Source organism: Oncorhynchus nerka, linkage group LG27 (assembly GCF_034236695.1).
Source record: "Oncorhynchus nerka isolate Pitt River linkage group LG27, Oner_Uvic_2.0, whole genome shotgun sequence".
NCBI lineage: Eukaryota > Metazoa > Chordata > Actinopteri > Salmoniformes > Salmonidae > Oncorhynchus > Oncorhynchus nerka.
The window spans coordinates 37,634,153-37,655,610 of NC_088422.1; the positions used below are offsets into that span (position 1 = coordinate 37,634,153).

The 21,458-nt window shown below is 42.4% G+C and overlaps 2 protein-coding genes across 3 annotated transcripts; one reads left to right on the forward strand and one right to left on the reverse strand.

Annotated features, from left to right (window-relative positions):
• Positions 1 to 2,157: 2,157 nt before the first annotated feature.
• LOC115111733 (prisilkin-39-like) lies at positions 2,158 to 11,929 on the forward strand. Of its 2 annotated transcripts, none has more exons than XM_029638088.2 (2): positions 2,158 to 2,265; positions 8,297 to 11,929. In XM_029638088.2, the coding sequence occupies exon 2, from the start codon at positions 8,304 to 8,306 to the stop codon at positions 9,885 to 9,887; it is 1,584 nt and encodes a 527-aa protein (XP_029493948.1). In that variant the 5' UTR covers positions 2,158 to 2,265; positions 8,297 to 8,303; the 3' UTR covers positions 9,888 to 11,929. The 2 variants fall into 2 exon arrangements, with proteins under 2 accessions (XP_029493948.1, XP_064867724.1); XM_065011652.1 differs by having other exon boundaries at positions 8,302 to 11,929.
• A 5,484-nt stretch (positions 11,930 to 17,413) lies between these two features.
• LOC115111735 (shematrin-like protein 2) lies at positions 17,414 to 21,277 on the reverse strand. The gene is made up of 2 exons (XM_029638094.2): positions 21,049 to 21,277; positions 17,414 to 18,998 (listed from the first exon to the last, which is right to left on the reverse strand). The coding sequence occupies exon 2, from the start codon at positions 18,993 to 18,995 to the stop codon at positions 18,417 to 18,419; it is 579 nt and encodes a 192-aa protein (XP_029493954.1). The 5' UTR covers positions 18,996 to 18,998; positions 21,049 to 21,277; the 3' UTR covers positions 17,414 to 18,416.
• Between the last annotated feature and the right edge of the window lie 181 nt (positions 21,278 to 21,458).

Consider the following 21,458-nt stretch of genomic DNA (forward strand, 5'->3'; position numbering starts at 1 on the left):
GTTGAAATATATAAATGGACTGTTTGAAAATGTGAAGAGAAAGTTTCAAAACCATCTATTTAAATTTGTACTATTATAATTTAAAAAAAAATGTGAATCAAATTTGTATTTGGTGTACCCCTGTCGGCATTGTGCCCGTACCCCAGTTTGGGAATACCTGGCTTAAGCTACTCAACTGACCCAAGAGAAAATGGAATGTTCCTACCACCCACCAGATAAATAATCATGAATAATGTTTCTAACCACACAGGTTTGTAGAATTGACCACATTACACCATATGGCAATCACTGGATGAGTGTTACTCACCATGGATGGCACACCATGGATTTTGATAGGGGGACCTTGGCATGACAATGATTGACAAGGAGTTGGCATGATAGCATAAACTGATTGGCACTTAGCTTACAGTGAAGTGCAGATATTGCTAGCCTATCACATTTCCACTTTCCATCCTGTCTCGCTATAGCCTCGTACGAACCATCCTGATTTTGCGAGCTTACATTCTTCTCACGAGATCAGAACCAGATAGGACCTGAATAGATTCATGTATTGAAATAGAGTCAATAAAAAGTAAAGAGATGTTCAATAAAATAGTTTATTATACATTTTATCATACTGTTTTTTATTGTTGGAACATGCGACTTAACAGGAAAAAGATCTAGCAGTTTTCTTTCAATCACCCAGTCTGGATTTATTGATTGAATACAGTTTTAGAGGAGATACGTCTAGCACTGATCTCTACTTCATAGAATCAAATCTGCAATGACAATATTGTCTTGACTGACTGGTATGCTGTACAGTATATCTAGACCCTAAAGTGAGGTGAGTCAGTCAGGGAACAATCTTTGGCAGGAAGCAATTGCAGCTCCCCAAGTAGAAAAGGTGTGTGTGTGAGAGAGAGTGCAGCTAGAGGGAAAGCAGGAATAGAGACAGTGCCAAAAAGGATAGGATAAGGATTCACTGGATAGTTGTAGACAGTTGTGTTATAAATACAAAAATGGAAAACTATGATGGCAAGCTGAATATTGGTCTCTTAATAAGGCCAAAGAACAGTCTTACAAAAGAAAAAAGTGAAAACTAGTCATTCTGTGCGCTAATTATCCATTTGTCCTTCGTTTGTCAACCCAACATTGGCATCACTTGCTGGCTCCAAGTTATATTTGCGTCCATGTTGGTAACTTCTGGTAAGCGTGGCAATGGAAACTCCCCCTGCCAGTTATCCCTGGATCATTAAAAGCAGGACACGCTGTAAAATGTACCGTTCTCCTAGCAACAGGATATTATGATGTCAGGATGATCACATATTTTTTTGTCTAAATTAAGAGTACCACTGCAAAGACATGCTAAACTTTGGGATTATCGATATTTGTTGCACTCTGGTGCAGTGAAACCGTTTTTCACAGCATGCAACAACCTCTGAAAAAATAAAACGATAATTTGACATTTTATTTTTTATATTGTATTATTGATACTAGCATTTATTTTGAAAGATTAAACTGGTATGTTGAAAGCTATTGTGTAGGCTATAATTAAAACTAGTTGACCTGACAGCCAGCCGTTTTGCACTGTTTCCCTATGGCTTTCATCATCAATTTAGCAAGAGGGCAACATTTTATTCAGTGTTGTAGAGTTCACTCTCGGGACCACATGTTGAGTGTCTAGGTATTGCTCTGTAGCACCCAATGCAATATACTGGGTTAGTAGAGACTCTATTGAGAGACCCTATAGAGACCCCACCTCACTTTAGCTGAGAAAGGTTGACAAGTTCTCTCTACAAGCCAATATGTATCCCGTCTATTGCAGTGTGTTGCATTTGGAGCCATGGAGGGAACGGAGTGAAAAGTCAGCAACAGGCCGATATTTTCCACCCCACTTTAGTTTAGATAGGTTGAAAAGTTATATATACTACCCAATATTCTCAACATACCAGTGACAACATTGCATTTTTCGTTATTGGTATAATTATTATTTTTTGAAAGCATATTTTTTATTTGTTTTCATAAATTACTCATTGCATTTTGTTGTTGTCACAATAGAAGTGGCCATTGATTAAAATGCAATATCGTTTGAATGCAATGTTTTGGAAAGCAAGCTTTTATTTAGAAGGTTTCCTCATTACCATACCAACGTGACGTTATCGTTTGTGCTGCTGGCAGAATAATAGTCGCTGTAGGCCTATTCAACTACTGCTATCCAAGAAAGGGCGGCGGCAACCTAACGGACAAAACAAGCGTCATCAACGTCGCATTGGCACATTAATAACGGTAAGGTGCTACATTTTATGCTATTTCTTTTAGAAAATGTGTAGTTTTAAAATACAATGAAATAGGGAACGTTTGGCTTTCGAATTGTGCTTGTCTGATTTGATAGAACGTAGCAGGTGCCGACGTTTCCGAAATAGATGACCGGACTTTTTTATAGCCTTTATAGCCTATTAAGGGTAGAAAACACTGACGTTTTAAATATTCTACGCAATGATAAAACTCGGCACCGCGCTGAATTTTGGGGTGAGCTTTAACACGTTCCTTTGCAGAGATAAACATCACCAAATTGTAGGGCGCACGCGCCTTACATAAATGTAGCCAAACAACGTCGTAAACTCCGTTATTTGTAGAATCTGTGGATCGCATACACAAATGCTATGTAAAGATTAGAATAATGTGTGTAGTACGCTAATATAGGTTATGTGACCAGGTCGCGTGACTGTCACATTGTAGCGCCATTTTGAAACGATTCAAGCGATTAGTGCCTTCAGAAAGTACTCATACCCCTTGACTTTTGCTGTTACAGCCTGCATTCAAAATGGACTCAATTTACTTTTTTTCTCACCCATCTACACACAATATACCATAATGACAAAGTGAAAACGTTTTTAGAAATGGCTGTAAATTTATTGAAAATCAAATACAGAAAATCTTATTTGCATAAGTATTCTCACCCTTTTGCTATGACACTCCACATTTAGTTCAGTTGCATCCAATTTCCTTTGATCATCCTTGAGATGTCACTACAATTGGATTAGAATCCACCTGTGGCCAATTAAATTGTTTGGACATGATTTAGAAAGAAACACCTGTCCATATCGGGTCCCAAAGTTGACAGTGCATGTCATAGCAGAAACTATACCATTAAGTCCAAGGAACTGTCCGTAGATCTCCAAGATATAATTGTGATGAGGCATATTTTTCCAATGTATATATAAAATTGTCCCCCCCCCCCCCATCAATCTACGCACAATATCCTTAATGACAAAGCAAAAACAATTTTTTCCCCCCAAACGTATCAAAAATAAAAAAGTATTCAGACCCTTTACTCAGTACTTTGTTGATGCACCTTTGGCAGCGATTACAGCCGCGAATGTTCTTGGGCATGACGCTACAAGCTTGGCACACCTATATTTGGGGAGTTTCTCCCATTCTTCTTTGCAGATCCTCTTAAACCCTATGCTTCACCGTAGGGATGGTGCCAGGTGTCCTCCAGACATGACGCTTGGCATTCAGGCCAAAGAGTTCAATCTCTGGTTTCATCAGACCAGATAATCTTTCTCGTTATAAGGATATAACAAAATGTAGAAAAAGTCAAGGGGTCTGAATACTTTCCGAATGCACTGTATATCTGGGGAAGGGTATAAAACCATTTCTAGAGTGTTGAACGTTTCAAAAAGCACAGTGGTCTCCATTGGGCATGAATATGGAACTACCCAGACTCTGCCTAGAGCCAGTGGTGACCCGTCATTGAGACCCACCTGTTTGCATGTTATTTTGGCATTAATTCGTGTCACATATCAGTTTGCAAACAATAAAAAAAAAAAAACAATACTTGAGTTAATAAAGCCGCATACAGACGTTGTCTCTTTCTTGAGTAAGGCAGCTCCAAAATGCAGGTGTTTCAGCTTTGCTCAGTGCTTTCTGTGGTGTCAGGGCAGCCAGCAAAGGCTCAAGGTCATTGGCCACAGATAAAATGACGTCAAATCACATCTACCATAGCTTTGATTGGATTGATCATGTCAACATCATACTTTCACAATCTTAGCTAGCAAGCTAGACAAATAGTCTGAATCATGTAGACACTCTACTGGCAAATCCTTTTCAATCCTTGTGATATAAAGATAAATTATGGATAAAATGTATTGTAGCTCATCCGCCATTGGACATAAACATCACATAACAAGTCAGTAATTGAGAATTCAACCATGAGTGGGTTGGAAGGAATCAATGGCTAACTGCAATTTGCTTCCCCTGCCTGCTATTTGGTGGAGAGGGTGTGTGGTCCAAGTCTGGGTTTAAGGATTTAAAACATCTTTCTGAAAGGGTCACTTTTCCAAGCTTAAAAGGATAAGCATTCACACTCAACACCATGGGGCAGACAAGATTGAATACATTGGCCATGCTGTCAATCCAGCATGACTTCTGCCACGTTCAAAATAACTTGAAACTCAGAACTGGGAATATCAGATTTCAGTGCGTTCAAGACAACTGAGATCTCAATACGTTTTGAACGGTCTTCCAACTCGGATTTCCAAATTGCGAACTCTGGCCTCTTTCTAAAACTCAGACCTGAAGATCTGTGACGTCATGATTAGACCTTGTTTTTTCCCCGAGTTCTCAGTTGTCTTGAAAGAACCATAAATCCAGAGAATGCCAGACTTTGATGACAAAGTTATCCCAGTCTGCTGTCCCCACATGCTTCAAGATGTCCACCATTGTTCCTGTACCCAAGAAAGCAAAGGTAACTGAACTAAATGACTATCGCCTTGTAGCACTCACTTCTGTCATCATGAAGTGCTTTGAGAGACTAGTCAAGGATCATATCATCTCTACCTTCCCGGCCACCCTAGACCCACTTCAATTTGCTTGCCACCCCAATAGATCCACCGACGCTGCCATCGCACTGCACACTGCACTATCCTGTCTGGACAAGAGAATGCAATGTAAGAATGCTGTCCATTGACTATAACTCAGCATTCAACACCATAGTACCCTGCAAGCTCATCATTAAGCTCGGTGCCCTGGGTCTGAACCCCACCCTGTGTAACTGGGTCCTGGACTTCCTGACGGCCCCCAGGTGGTGAAGGTAGGAAACACCTCCACTTCGCTGATCCTCAGCACAGGGGTCCCACAAGCGTGCGTGCTCAGCCCCCTACTGTACTCCCTGTTCACCCATGACTGCGTGGCCACACACACCTCCAACTCCATCATCAAGTTTGCAGACGACACAACAGTAGTAGGCCTGATCACCAACAATGATGAGACAGCCTACAGGGAGGAGGCGAGGGCCCTGGGAGTGTGGTGCCAACCTCTCACTCAACATCAACAAAACAAAGGAGCTGATCGTGGACTTCAGGAATCAGCAGAGGGAGCACCCCACTATCCACATCGATGGGACCGCAGTGGAGAAGGTGGAAAGCTTCAAGTTCCTCAGCGTACACATCACTGACAAACTGAAATGATTCACCCACACAGACTGTGTGGCGAAGAAGGCGCAACAGCACCTCTTCAACCTCAGAAAGCCACGACCTGTTCACCCTGCTATCATCCAGAAGGCGAGGTCTGTACAGATGCATCAAAGCTGGGACAGAGAGACTGAAAAACAGCTTTTATCTCAAGGCCATCAAACTGTTAAATAGCCATCATTAGCACCTTAGAGGCTGCTGCCCTATATACATAGCCATGAAATCACTGGACACTTTAATAATGGAACAGTAGTCACTTTAATAATGTTAACATATTTTGCATTACTCATCTTGTGTATATACTGTTTTCTATTCTACTGTATTTTAGTCTATGCTGCTCCGACATTGCTCATCCAAATATTTATGTGTTCTTAATTCCATTCCTTTACTTTAGATTTGTGTGTATTGTTGTGAAATTGTTAGATATTTCTTGTTAGATATTGCTGCACTGTTGGAGCTACACAAGCATTTCCATACACCCAAAATAACATCTGCTAAACATGTGTATGTGACCAATAACATTTGATATTGATTTGCTATTATAATCTGGTTACCAACGAAATTAGAGCAGTAAAAATAAATGTTTTGTCATAATCGTGGTATACGGTCTGATATACCACGGCTGTCAGCCAATCAGCATTCAGGTCTCGAACCACCCAGTTTATAATGCTGCATAAATTATGTAAAATGCCAGGGAGATATGTATACTGGAGCTAAGAAAGTAATACTAAGTGTATGTTGTGTAGTAAGCTGTTAGTAGCCTATGTGTCACTTGTAGCCTATAGCCTGTTTTAGGGAAATGTCATCATTGAATATTGTAAAAGCTTTCATTGTGTGCTTAATTGCCCCCGTTATGTATGTTATGCTACGGTTTTGGTGTACAAGGAGAATACTGTAAGAACGGCCCATGTTCTGATTTCTGTCGCTGTACATTTCAAGAGTGCTGAACAAATAGTTGTTTCGACTATTCTCTCTAAGACGTTCATAGAAATTACGATTTGCCTCTTATCCGCTCATCTTTCCCTTATGCCATAGTTTGCACATATCAATTGTTATATTGCACATGACAGTGCACCTTTTAGTTTGCAAAAAGGCACGTGAAAGACCGAGAGCATAAGGCAAAAGATGATGTAGTCTGCTAAGACAAAAATGGAACTCTTTGGCTTAAATGCAAAGCTCTATGTCTGGAGAAACCCAAACACAGCTCATCACCCGTCTAACATTCCTACCGTGAAGCATGGTGGTGGCAGAATCATGCTATGAGGATGCTTTTCATCATCAAGGACTGGGAGACTAGTAAGGATAGAGGGAACAATGAATGGAGCCAAATACAGGCAAATCCTTGAGAACCGAACCTGCTTCAGAGTACAAAAGACCTTCGGCCGGGGCGAAGATTTACATTCCAACAGGACAATGACCCCAAGCATACAGCCAAAGCATCGCTGGAATGGCTTCAGAACAAGCATGTGAAAGTCCTTGATTGGCCCAGCCAATGCCCAGACTTGAATCCCATTGAAGATCAGTGGAACGACACAAAGATTGCTGTTTACCTACGCTCTCCATGAAACTTAACATAGCTTGAGAAAATATATTTCTGTATTTTATTTTCAATACATTTTACAAAGCTGTCTAAAAGCATGTTTTTACTTTGTCATTATGGAGTATTGTGTGTAGATGGGTGACAATCTATTTATTCAATTTTCAGGCTGTAACACAACAAAATGTGCAATACGTCAAGGGTAATGAATACTTTTTGAAAGCACTGTATGTTATTTTTGTTCTCGGTTAGACAGCCAACATTGGCTATCGGGCACTCTGGGTTACTTACGATGAATGCTCAAAAGAATTTCCCAAGACATTACTATTTACGCTACTTTGTCAACTATAGCATACACACCGAAGTGGGCAAATGAAGGCCGTATGTGAGCCCGTCTAGATCAGTTTCATAACATCCACATTGATGTGCGCGCATGGTACAGAATGAATAGAGAAATACATCCCTATATTGACCACTGGCTTAAGACTGTATTTTGGGCAAGGCTCCCATTGTTTTATGTATTCATGCAGTAGGCCTACACAGAACCATATATTTAAATATATACTGTATATGGCTCTCGGTCTACATGATTATTATGTAATGTAGACGGATCTGAATATTGAGATACAGGCCTAACCCAAGTTTGGCAATGTGTGGGGTAGTACGGAGGGGCTTTGGCTTTCTACAGCATTTTTGGTTCTATAACATTTTGGATGGAAATGGAATTAACTAACGTGTCTTGTGACCCAGGTCCCCACCATTCTTCAGTCAGCGCTACTCTTATCATTAACCAAGTAGCTATAGTGACTCATTTTAAATTATTTACACCCAGAGGATACACTGGGCACTCTGGGGATTTTCCACCCTGTTGGCTTGGTGTTTACTGTATCTGGTAGTTCGGTTAATCACCTCAGAGACCGAATGAGGGAACACATTCTCAAACTCTCTAGCTTACTTTTAAAAATGATTTTCTAGTTGTACGTACAGTCCTATTGTCTATGTAGGTTTATGATTTGTCTTAACATTTTGAGTTGGGCCAGTTCCTCTAACTACTAATCATCACAGATGGAACTGGTGGGACTTGGACTGGTGGAATAAACAGACTCTTATTTTTTATTCTCTAAATTACAGTTGTGTAGAGTCTACAGTATTGACCTATATGGTTATCTGAAAAATGTTATACTGTAAGAATTTCTTTTAAAAAGGAACCGGTGAGTGTTATCCACAGAAATTAGATAATGGAAATTCTAACTTTCTTCTTCTCCCCCTTATTGCTCTCTCTCTCTCCGTCTCTCTGTCTCTGCAGTGCAGTAATGATGAAGCTCAGGTCTCCTCTGGCCGTGCTGTGCCTTTCTCTCCTGCTGCTCAATGCCCACCTCTCCCTGGCCAAGAGAGGGGGAGGAGGCTTTGGTGGTAAATCCAGCATAGGCTTTGGGAAGAAACCTTCCACTTCCAACCGTGGAGGCAGCAACACCCAACGCAGACCCAACCAAGGGACCAATAACCAGCCAGGGAACTACCCTCGCCAGCCCCAGAGCCCACAGAACCCCCAACCAGGGTACCCGCAGCAACCAGGAGGTTATCCACAGCAACCAGGGGGGTACCCTCAACAGCCAGGCAGGGCAGGATACCCTAACCAAGGTGGCTACCCTAACCAAGGTGGCTACCCTAACCAAGGTGGCTACCCTAACCAAGGTGGCTACCCTGCTGGAGGATATCCAGCTGGAGGCTACCCAGGGGGCTACCCGGCAGGAGGCTATCCAAACAGATACCCAGCTGGTGGAGGCTATGGTGGAGGCTATGGTGGAGGCTATGGTGGCGGTTATGGTGGCGGTTATGGAGGGGGCTACATGAACCAAAACCCCAACAACCGGATCCTTAGCCCTGGCTACGGGGGCAGTTACGGCTATGGGGGGTATGGTGGTGCCGGTGGCTCCCCGTTCTCCCGCTCCGTGCAGGGGATGGGGATGGGACCCTCGCAGCAGTCCAGGGGGTTTGGGCGTAATGCAGCGATGGCGGCCGGGGCTGGGGTTGTGGCTGGGATGGCTCTGGGTTATGGACTGGGCCGGTTTCCCCGGCCTCACTTCGGCTTTCACAACCCCCAGGAGGAGTATTACTATAACCACTACATGTACAGGAGGTACGGCACCAAATCCACTGATGACAATGACTACAGCAGGGACTACCACTTCAACCCGCCTCCACAGTCCTATGATAACTACATGAAGAACTGTATGAAGAGGACTGACCTGCTGAGAGGTGGGGAGAAGGGTGGATCGGAAACAGGAGCCAGGGAGAACTCACCACCACAGGGAGCTGCAGACAGCCCCAGCACTCAGGTAGTCGTACCCAGTGGAGGAGGCACTGCAGTCGGGGAGAAGAGTGAAGAGCCAGCCCCTGTTCCTGGAGGTTCCACCAATACTACCGACCCCGGTTCCACCCAAGCACCAGGCAGTGGCTCCAGTAACAGCTCTGCCACAGAGGGCAGTTCCAGTGAGAGTAATGTCACAGCTGAGAGTAACGGTACAGCAGCGACTGAGAAGCCTGTGACCCCTGAACCCTTGAATCCAAACCCTCAAACCCCCCCTCCTGCAGCCAAGCCCCTCCCTCCAGCCATAGCTGAGCCTGAGGATGATGATGAGGAAAATATAGTGAGCATCTCTGAGATTGGCTACCCAGCGCTGATAGAGCAGATGAAGGCTCGGAGGTGTGTGGAGCTTTACATGGTGTACGCCGAACACTACCTGGAGAAAAAGAAGGAGGACAAGAAGAACATGCCCCGGGAAAGACCCAGAGGAGGAGTGGAGAGACTGGGAGCAGGATACCAGGGACTGCTAGCTGTTCTCACCTCTACTGCACTACTGCTGCTGAACAGCAACATGCTACTACTGCACTGAGGCAGAGAGAGAGCAAGAAACAGAGAGAGAGGGAAATAGAGGGAAGAAGGAGAAAGGACACCATGTTTGCTGCCACGCTATGTGAGTCAAGAATGGGGCTGATGGAGGGATGCTGGGACAGTCTGTCTTCTTCTCTCATCCTCCTTTGATCGACGCCTCAGGACTCTCCATAATAAGTGGACTTTTTTGATTGATAAATTCTATGGATTTTTGTTCTGTTTTTGTATTGTTGTTTCTCATGCACTGTTACTTGCATTATATGAATCTGTAATCATGCGCCCATGTGTTACTAAAATGCTGGCACTTTTTAAAATCCAACCCTGCTGTCCCCAAAGCATTGAGTTTGCTCCTGCTGTAGCCAAGTACTACAGCCTCATGCATGCAGCATGACTATTATATACAGCATATTTCATAAATAAGATAAATATTGATTAAGGTTAAGCAGGGACTGGCTGGATCACGCCAAGTTCCCAGCACCAACAGGGATTCCAGGATAATTTAGATGCTGTATTATATGGCAGACAGACTGAAGGGAAATGGCCATTTACTCCATTACATCACATGAACTGGAAATACTAGGGTGTGTGTGTGTGTGTGTGTGTGTGTGTGTGTGTGTGTGTGTGTGTGTGTGTGTGTGTGTGTGTGTGTGTGTGTGTGTGTGTGTGTGTGTGTGTGTGTGTGTGTGTGTGTGTGTGTGTGTGTGTGTGTGTGTGTGTGTGTGTGTGTGTGTGTGTGTGTGTGTGAGTAGATAGGACTGTCTTGTAAATATTGATTGAGATAAGATGACATCCATATTAACATCAGCTGGGGAAGGGGAATTGTTGAATATGACAGTCAAGTATGCATGACAATGAATGTGATCTTTATATTATTGACTATGGCTTGTATTATTTATTTTAGCTTAATACAATACACATACCTGTACACTTTGAACTGGCTTTTGCTTGTAAGACTACTAATTACACCATTCTAACGTAACCTCTTTCGTACATGGTGGCTGTGATTTTGCATAAGCATGTATACATTTTACTACGGTGGCAAAAGAGAATCCATTTGACAAACATTGTTAGCTTGACTTCACCTTTTTTATGGAAGGGCTAACAGTTTGGTCATATGCTCTGATGAGGTCCGAAGACTGAAATGTTAATGGAGGGGGGGGGGGGTTAGTACGTAAGCAGTGGGAGGTGCTTCTTTAGAATCTAGAATTGAGATTCTTTAGAAACTAAAGAGACTCTTGTTAGATGTGTGCTTGGATCCCTTGTCTTTCACCCAGCTGATATCCTATGTAATGGATGGCTGTCAGGTTATCTGAATCAATCATCCTGTATCGGGGCTTGATGTCATCTTTACATGTTACGTGTCTTTAACGTTGTGGTTAATATGTTTGATACTATCCTGTGGATTGATTTGGTTTGCTTTGTATTGTTATTATATGTCAAGTAAGCTGCATGTGCTCAAAGACACTGATTTCTTTCTTTTGCTCCGACTCCAAGGCCCTTCTCTTTTGTACATTCCCTTCTTCCCTCCTTCCCCTTTCTGGTGTCTTGCTTTCCTCTCTGGGGTGGTGAAGTGACTGTAGATTGTACTGTAAGGGCTCTTGTTGTCTAGGCCCAACCAGGCTTTGAACCAGGCCACTGTAGTGGCAGCCCGACAAGTCAAGGAATACAGATTCAGACAAACACTGTCCACTTTAAAGTAATGGTCTTAGTCAACTTGGTACCTGGTAATATTAAGGTAAATGATAAGCATATGACAATGATATAAGTGGAACTATAACGTTAGATGTGGGTTCTAGAGAGAAGTAGCTAGATTGAAGTCTAAATTATTATACTGTATGCGTTGGGGTGTAAACTGATTTTTTTTAATGGAGTTAGAATATATTGGATAGACAATGGGGGGGGGGGGGGACACCTTGTTTACCATCATGTCATAAACAATTTCTACATTGTCTTGGGCCTTGAATGTATGGGTCTGCATACTCTGTTAATGCAAATACTTCCTCTGTGATAAAAGATAAATGTGTTTGTGTCCATCTTCTATAATCTGTCAGTTTTCATTCTGGCCTCCACTCTATTTAAGGCTCGACGAGACAGCCCTAATTCAAGGCTTTCTTCAGCACTCGTGTTAGTTCTTTTTTTTTTTTTCACTTGTCCCCTACCGCTCTGTGCTCGGGGCGTGTTCAGCGGGATACAATGTTTTTGTAATGTTCAAAAAGTCATATGTAATGTAGAACAAACATGCCTCTGTCATGTAGACCAAGGAATCATTTTGGCTCTATTCATGGAATTTCTATCTGCAACATTCAACAACGTTTGGCTACTGAATGTGGCCCTGGTTTATGTTTCAGTGAGGTTTGGCTTAAGTATCATGTTGTGACTGTTCTGTGGACACAACATTGTTGTGCATCAGAGTGCTGGCATACAGTACCAGTCAAACGTTTGGACACCTACTCATTCCAGGGGTTTTCTTTATTATTACTATTTTCTACATTGTAGAATAATAGTGAAGACATCAACACTGAAACAACACATATGAAATCATATAGTAACCAAAAAAGTGTTAAACAAATCCAAATATATTTGAGATTGTTCAAAGTAGCTACCCTTTGCATTGATGACAGCATTGCACACTCCTGGCATTCTCTCAATCAGCTTCATGAGGTAAGTCACCTGGAATGCATTTCAATTAACCGGTGTGCCTTGTTAAAAGTTATTTTTTCGAATTTCTTTCCTTCTTCAGGCAAATTTCAATCAAATTTATTTATAAAGCCCTTCTTACATCAGCTGATGTGACAAAGTGCTGTACAGAAACCCAGCCTAAAACCCCAAACAGCAAGCAATGCAGGTGTAGAAGCATGGTGGCTAGGAAAATCTCCCTAGAAAGACCAGAACCTAGGAAGAAACCTAGAGAGGAACCAGGCTATGGGGGGTGGCCAGTCCTCTTCTGGCTGTGCCTGGTGGAGATTATAACAGAACACAGCCAAGATGTTAAAATGTTCATAGATGACCAGCAGGGTCAAATAATAATAATCACAGTGGTTGTCGAGGGTGCAACAGGTCAGCACCTCAGGAGTAAATGTCAGTTGGTTTTCATAGCTGATTTTTCAGAGTATCTCTACTGCTCCTGCTGTCTCTAGAGAGTTGAAAACAGCAGGTCTGGGACAGGTAGCACATTCGGTGAACAGGTCAGGGCTGCAGGCAGAACAGTTGAAACTGGAGCAGCAGCACGACCAGGTGGACTGGAGACAGCAAGGAGTCATCAGGCCAGGTAGTTCTGAGGCATGGTCCTAGGGCTCAGGTCCTCCGAGAGAGAGCATACTTCAATTTACACAGGACACCGGATAAGACAGGAGAAATACTCCAGATGTAACAGACTAGCCCTAGCCCCCGACACATAAACTACTGCAGCATAAATACTGGAGGCTGAGACAGGAGGGGTCGGGAGACATTGTGGCCCTGTCCGACGATACCCCTGGACAGGGCCAAACAGGCAGGATATAACCCCACCCACTTTGCCAAAGCATAGCCCCCACACCACTAGAGGGATATCTTCCACCACCAACTTACCATCCTGAGACAAGGCCGAGTATAGCCACGGTGATCTCCCCCACGGCACAACCCAAGGTGGGGCGCCAACCCGGACAAGAAGATCACGTCAGTGACTCAACTCACTCAAGTGACGCACCCCTCCTAGGGACAGCATGGAAGAGCACCAGTTATTGAGCTCTATAGGAGAAAGCCCTGCCTCCAACTGTTTGCTTAGAAATTCTAGGGACAGTAAGGAGGCCTGCGTCTTATGACCGTAGTGTACGTGTAGGTATGTAAGGCAGGACCAAATCGGAAAGATAGGTAGGAGCAAGCCCATGTAATGCTTTGTAGGTTAGCAGTAAAATCTTGAAATCAGCCCTTGCCTTAACAGGAAGCCAGTGTAGAGTCTAGCACTGGAGTAATATGATAAAATGTTTGGTTCTAGTCAAGATTCTAGCAGCCGTGTTTAGCACTAACTGAAGTTTATTTGGTGCTTTATCCGGGTAGTAGGAAAGTAGTTCTTAATCTGTTTGAGCCAATATGCTGTGTTGTGACAAGGTAGGGTTGGTATACAGAAAATAGCACTATTTGGTAAAAGACCAAGTCCATATTATGGGAAGAACAGCTCCAATAAGCAAAGAGAAACAACAGTCCATCATTAATTTAAGACATCAATCCGGAAAATTTCAAGAACTTTGAAAGTTTCTTCAAGTGCAGTCGCAAAAACCATCAAGCACTACGATGAAACTGGCTCTCATGAGGACCACCACAGGAAAGGATGACCCAGAGTTACCTCTGCTGCAGAGGATAAGTTTGTTAGAGTTACCAGGCTCAGAAATTGCAGCCCAAATAAATGCTTCACAGAGTTCAAGTAACAGGCACATCTCAACATCAACTGTGCAGAGGAGACTGCATGAATCAGGCCTTCATGGTCGATTTGCTGCAAAGAAACCACTACAAAAGGACACCGATGAGAAGAGACTTGCTTGGGCCAAGATACACGAGCAATGGCCATTAGACCGGTGAAAATCTGTCCTTTGGTCTGATGAATCCAAATGAGATTTTGGTTCCAACGACCGTTGTGAGACATAGAGTAGTTGAACGGATGATCTCCACATGTGTGGTTCCCACCGTGAAGCATGGAGGAACAGGTGTGATGGTAAGGGAGTGCTTTGCTGGTGACACTCAGTGATTTATTTAGAATTCAATCCACACTTAAGCATCATGGCTACCACAGCATTCTGCAGCGGTAGAACATCCCATCTGGTTTGCGCTTAGTTGGACAATCATTTGTTTTTCAACAGGACAATGACCCAACACACCTCCAGGATTTGTAAGGGCTGTTTGACCAAGAAGGGGAGTGATGGAGTGCTGCACAAGATGACCTGGCCTCCACAAACACCCAACCTCAACCCACTTAAGGTGGTTTGGGATGAGTTGGACAGCAGAGTGAAGGAAAAGCAGCCAACAAGTGCTCAGCATACGTGGGAACTCCTTCAAGACTGTTGGAAAAGCATTCCAGGTGAAGCTGGTATAGAGAATGCCAAGAGTGTGCAAAGCTGTAATCAAGGCAAAGGGTGGCTACTTTGAAGAATCTAAAATATGTTGACTTTTTTAACACTTTTTTGGTTACCACATGACTCCATATGTGTTATTTCATAGTTTTGATGTCTTTACTATTATTCTACAATGTAGAAAATTGTAAAAAATTAAGAAATACCCTTGAATGAGTAGGTGTGTCCAAACCTTTGACTGGTACTGTATATGTGAGAACATTATGATCAATGCTCACCTGCACTTTACCAATGTCCCTCCTTGTCTTCATTAAATCATTGTGTATCTACCCTCAGATATTGTGTTTTCATATTCTCTGAATGTAATATTTAACCCATATATTCCATTTGATGTTGGTCTGATAGCAGAAAACCATTCAGATACCATGGCTGTTCCCTTCATTCCTACAGCAATGAGAAACTAACTTAAAGGCAGTGGTGTAAAGTATTTAAGTAGTACTTTAAAATAGTTTTGCATAAGTAGTTTTTTGGGGGTATCTTTACTTTACTATTTGTATTTTACTTCACTACATTCCTAAAGAAAATTATATACTTTTTACTCCATACATTTTCCCCTGACACCCAAAAGTCCAATTCACACACTTATCAAGAGAACATCCCTGGTCATCACTACTGCTTCTGATCTGAAGGACTCACTAAACACAACTTTGTTTGTAAATTATGTCTGAGTGATGGAGTGTGCCCCTGGCTATCCGTTAATAAAAAAAATATATACAATTGTGCCGTCTGGTTTGCTTAATATAAGAATTTGAAATGGTTTATATTTTTTTACTTTCGATATGTAAGTACATTTTAGCAATTCCATTTACTTTTGATACTTAAGTATATTTAAAACCAAATACTTTTAGGTTTTTACTCAAGTAGTATTTTACTGGCTGACTCACCTTTACTTGTCATTTTCTATTAAGGTATCTTTACTTTTGCTCAAGTATGACAATTGAGTACTTTTTCCACCACCACTTAAAGGTTAATTGGATTCTATTAATAAACTCTGGGTTAGAACTATTAATGTTCAGAAATGTAACACTTTCTTGCACAGCCTCATTCCAAACCAAAGAGTCCTTCACATGTGGTTTAAAAGATGGTGAAAGCACACTTGGGTTTTACTTTACAAAATGAATCTTTGGGATTTGTTTCTTTTAAGCCGTCTTTTATAACATATTTTATGCTGTGTGAAGGCGGCTATATTTGGACAAATCTAACATAGTTTCCAACGATAAACACATCTATTTCTGTACTAAAAGTCTGACCTCAGAGAATCAGGAATGTTATTAGTTTTATCTGTAGGATACGTTGTCAAATCATTTTCTCTTTTTGTTTGATCAATCAGTAGCCTTGGACATAATACAGAAACAGAATGACTATTGTTGCTAGGCCTTCATCTCTTGTAATAGACCATGGGAATATATCCATAACAACCACAGCCTGCACAGTGCATGGTGTTGCTAGGTAGCCTAGAACTTGGTCCTGAAATGAAGCGTGACTATTAAATGTGAAAGGTAGAGAAAGAAGGAGGAGGGGGAGTGAGGAAAAACTAGAAAAGAAGGGAGAGGAAACAGTGAATGCCCTTATCTGCATAGATTAGGATGCCTGAACATTCTGGCTACAAGTCAAGCAGAAGCTATTCATCTTGCTCTCTCGTTCTGAGAAAATACATTTGAGAAAAGTTCTCTCTATATTTATTTTATATGATCATGATCAACATTATTAATACGTCAATAAATATCAAGATACTGCTCCTCCTGTTAGCTCAATTAGGGCAGTAGGAAGTCGCAACTTGTAGGTCTACCATACATAATTGCATGAATAAGACAGACTTGTTCGGAGGATAATTTCCATAATGGAACAGACATTTGGGGGTAACCAGTATTCTTCCAGTTCTCTTATGTCTCCACCTGCTGATGAAGTGACTGTATTACAGCCTGACAGCCAGGAGACCCACAGTAATATAATTGATCTCACAGTGAGGGTGTTTAGTCATAGGACATCCTATTTATTATTGAGTGCTGACCAACATACCTGGCGCACGTCAACATGTGTGTCACAACAATAGCATTACAGCCTAATGATCTGGGCTAATACTGAAACCACTTACCATAGCTATGAATAACTCCACTGTGTGAGTCAGGTTCCTAATCTTACATTTGAATTGAGATCCACTTCAATGAATGGCCTATATACAGCCATTCACAAATTCTCCAAAACAGATTTCACATTCTAGAATCCAAAATGTTTACTATAACTATGCTCGACTGACTGGTGATTGTTGCACAGGTACTGAAGTGACTGCATGTTTTGTCTGGCCTCAAAAGCCTAATTTAAATATGACTACTATCTGAACTGTCACCTTCTCATTTCATGATCTAATGATAGTTATGCTTTTTACACATGATTATGGTCAATATCATGAATGGATACACGCATCTCTGTCTCCCATGTGTTTATTGGAGTAACCCGAAAGGAAAACTACATCAGATTCATCAAATGACACCCATACAGAACATGGAACTAGTTATTGTGTATTATACTTAAGCAACAAGGCACAAAAGGTTATGGTATACGACCAATATACCACGGCTAAGGGCAGTTTTGGAGTGCCTGAATACAGCCCTTTGGTATATTGGCCATATTCCACAAACCCCCCGTGGTGCCTTATTGCTATTATAAACTGGTTACCAACGTAATTAGACCACTAAAAATGATTTTTTTTGTCATACCTGTGGTATGATATACCACGGCTTTCAGCCAATCAGCATTCAGGGCTCGAACCACCTGGTTCATAATGGTGTTAATACACTCCACTCACCCAGAATCACATCCTTTTCAATAAAGTAAGAAAAGTAATGGACACAAAATATAATTAATAGATTAGAACAATATACAGCATTTACAAATCCACATCCAAAAGCTGCCAGTATTCTACCAAGGGTTGAAATCAGTGAAACATGAGTTATAGCGTGAGTCTTTAAAGTAAACTGTTACTGCAGCATGGCAATATTAAACTGTTGATAACAACCATGGTAAAGAGAAGTAAATCATGTACTACTGCTTCATGGAGGTAGTAAGTGCTTGACCGGAAGGTCATCTATCACACACCAGATATTTGATGTTATGTAATGTCTTATGAAAAGAAAAGAAAAAGTACATTTTTTTGTGTGCAATCAGTTGACAAAGAATCCACATCAGAGTCTTTCTGCATCAGGGATCTATATCGGAAGTGTATTTGCCCCACGACACCTGTGAGTCAGAACAGATGGAACTGTGATCTCATTGTCAACGAGGTCATGGTTTGCGACTCAATGCCCAAGGTCTTGATCTGGATCTTGGTCAGAACCTAGTTTTGGTTTGGGTCTCAAGATCCTTTATATACATATGGTCTTGGTCTGGAGAGCTTTAGTCGTGACTCCATCCAAATCTTCACTCCATCTCTACATCACTCCCACCCAGTGCCCCATCACCAATGACATTAGTGACCCGATGATGACGATGATGCTGTTATAGATGGGCCCACTGGATGCTCCATAGTAGTACCCCATATCCCCAGAGCCCTCTGGACCTTCATAGCCAGCAGGCCTGGGGCCATACCCTCCAGCTCTGGGGTACCCCCCATAGCCTCCTCCATAGCCTCCATAACCACCTCCATAACCTCCTCCATAACCCCCATATCCCCCTCCGTAGCCAGGACGACTCAACGCACTGCCCAGCATTGCTCCCCCCACGGCACCAGCAGCAGCAGCCCCTGCCATCTTCCCCGCACTGGAGCCGCCACTCTGGGCAGGCATTGGTCGGTATGCCTGTCCACTCTGGGCAGGCATTGGTCGGTATCCCGTGCCTCCACCTTGACGAGGGTAACCCCCACGGCTACTACCGCCCCACCCCCCACCGAAGCCCCCACTACGACCGAAGCCCCCACCACGGCGAGCCTCTGAGGTGGGGCAGACGGTTGCTAGGAGCAACAGGCAGGTTGCCACAGTGAGGAGAAGTCTCCGTTGGCCAACAATCCTCATTCTCTGTGAAAACAAGATCATGAACAGTTTGTGATTGATGAGAATATCCCACATTTCCACACGAGCGCTGGGCCATTATCAAGACTAGAACAAGACATGATCATGACTGTGTGTGTGTGTGAAGTGGGATAACCCTACGAGCTAATCCAGTGTCAGTTAGGATTTAAACCACCTGTGGGTTAACTGGGTTGATTGACAAGGGAAAGCTGATCCAGATCTGTGTTTAGTGTCAGCTGACCCACACAGTGATGTAATGCCTGCATTCATCAGCAAGTCTGGACAGTCTGTCCAGTGATTAGTACAGTGGAACATAACATACACACACACACACACACACACACACACACACACACACACACATTTGACTATGGTAGAACACAACGTACACACACACTAACACACTAAAGTTTTCGTCACTGCAGGCTTTGAGAATGTGCTAAGTAAAGGTTATTTTTACGCTAGAGACAAATTAAGAGCAGGGCAGAGCGAGCTGCGGCTGCTAATCCAGCTTTGACAGAAGAGTGTTACACGAGCTGTGAGAAGTCAACACACAATAGCATAGATAAGATCTAACAACTCAACATAGGATTTAAGTCTTCAGTGGATTGACAAGTCAGTATATAAACTCAAGTTGGTACGAACTCTGGTTCTAGTCTAGTATGAAAAACAACGAGGGGATTGAAGGGAGAGTTTCTACTGTCAACATTTTTTCTCTTAACTCTTTTTTGATGCGAGATGACAATAGTCCTTGTCAATCCCCTTTTTTGTGTTTCAAAACCCAAGAGATACATGTTCTACTTGGTCAGGAGATGACCACTAGACCAATGCCATAACAGATTAACTTCACAAGTACCATGTTACTACATCTCAAAAACGGTCATATGGTTTTTACCTCCATAATCTCTCTAATTTCTCTACCTCTCATCTCTCTGTGCATCTCTCTCCTCTGCCTCGGTCTCTCTTACTCAGACCTCTTTACCACTAATCTGTCCTCCCTAAGATTGTTTGTCTGTCCTCCTCTCTCCCCATCATCATCACACAGCATTACAGTGTAATCTGTGTCCTTGGCGCCAAGACTATCCTTATCCCTGAACCTTTTTTCTGTAGATAAATCCAACACAGTAGCGTTCCAGTTTCCAAGATTACCTACATTGTTCATTAGAGATCAGTGGAGGCTGGTGAGAAGGGCTATAGGAGGATGGGCTCATTGTAATGGCTGGGATGGAATTAATGGAACAGTATCAAACATATAGAAACCACATGTTTAAGACCATCCTCCTATAGCTCCACCCACCAGCCTCCACTGGTAGATATTATTTCAGAAAACGGAGAGTTCTATAACTTCCCTCTGGGTTCATTCAGAAAACAGAGAGTTCTAGAACTTCCCTCCGGGTTCATTCAGAAAACAGAGAGTTCTAGAACACCCCTCCTGGTTCATACAGAACACGGAGATCTATAACTTCCCTCCGGGTTCATTCAGAAAACAGAGAGTTCTAGAACACCCCTCCTGGTTCATACAGAACACGGAGATCTAGAACTTCCCTCCGGGTTCATTCAGAAAACAGAGTTCTTGAAAGTTGTAAATGTAATCCTTTTTCATTCAAAAAAAGAGATAATTATTTTCTAAAATATTGCTCATACTTCACACATTGTATGAGTTTGGACAGATGTTAATAGTTTGTCTTTAGCCTCTTAATGATCCAATTCTGATTGTTTACTAACTTGATCTGGGCAGCTCTACATAGCTTTTGGTAACTGTTTAGGCATGGTGTAAATGTCTATGTAAAACTCTTTAGACTAACATTTGACCACTATAGAATTAGTTATACAGGATACAACTGGGTCAAACATTGGCAAATAACACTATTGACACACGTGATGTACCTGTATTAATGCATCTTGGTATTTGTATTTTCCAAATCCCAGATAACAGTTACAGGATGCTACATCATCAATAACACAGATTTAAATATCTTTAGAAATGACAGAAGGATAACAATAATGTACATTTAACTGCAAAGCTAAAAGCAGTAGTGAGAGTTGAAACTCTTACCTGTAGAAGTTGACAAAGAGCCGAGGAAAATCACAGATGTGTCAAGAGGATGTCCGTTGCTTGTTCTGTTGTCCTTTTGGCTCTCTCCTTTGTGTGTGTGATCGTCAGGGATTCCTGTGACTGTCTGGGAGAGAGAGAGTGTGGGACGGGTCTCTTCAACCTCCGAAATGGTCTCAGCCAGGTAGAGAGGGGATCTATCTCTGACCTCATTGGCTGAGCAGGATAAACAAGTGATGCTCATCCCTGCTAACACTGTAGTGTTACAGTAAGCCCATGCCCCAACAACACAGAAATACCTGCAAACTTAGCAGTACACTTAGCCAAAGAGAATCTGTGTGTGTGTGTGTGTCTCAGCCCCTAACCCACCAACAGAGTAGAAACTCAAAAAACGACCTGTGTGTGTGTTTAGC

What these genes read in the sequence shown, in the direction of transcription:
- LOC115111735 (XM_029638094.2), bottom strand. Translation starts at nt 18,995, where the DNA reads ATGAGGATTGTTGGCCAACGGAGACTTCTCCTCACTGTGGCAACCTGC.
- LOC115111733 (XM_029638088.2), top strand. Translation starts at nt 8,304, where the DNA reads ATGATGAAGCTCAGGTCTCCTCTGGCCGTGCTGTGCCTTTCTCTCCTG.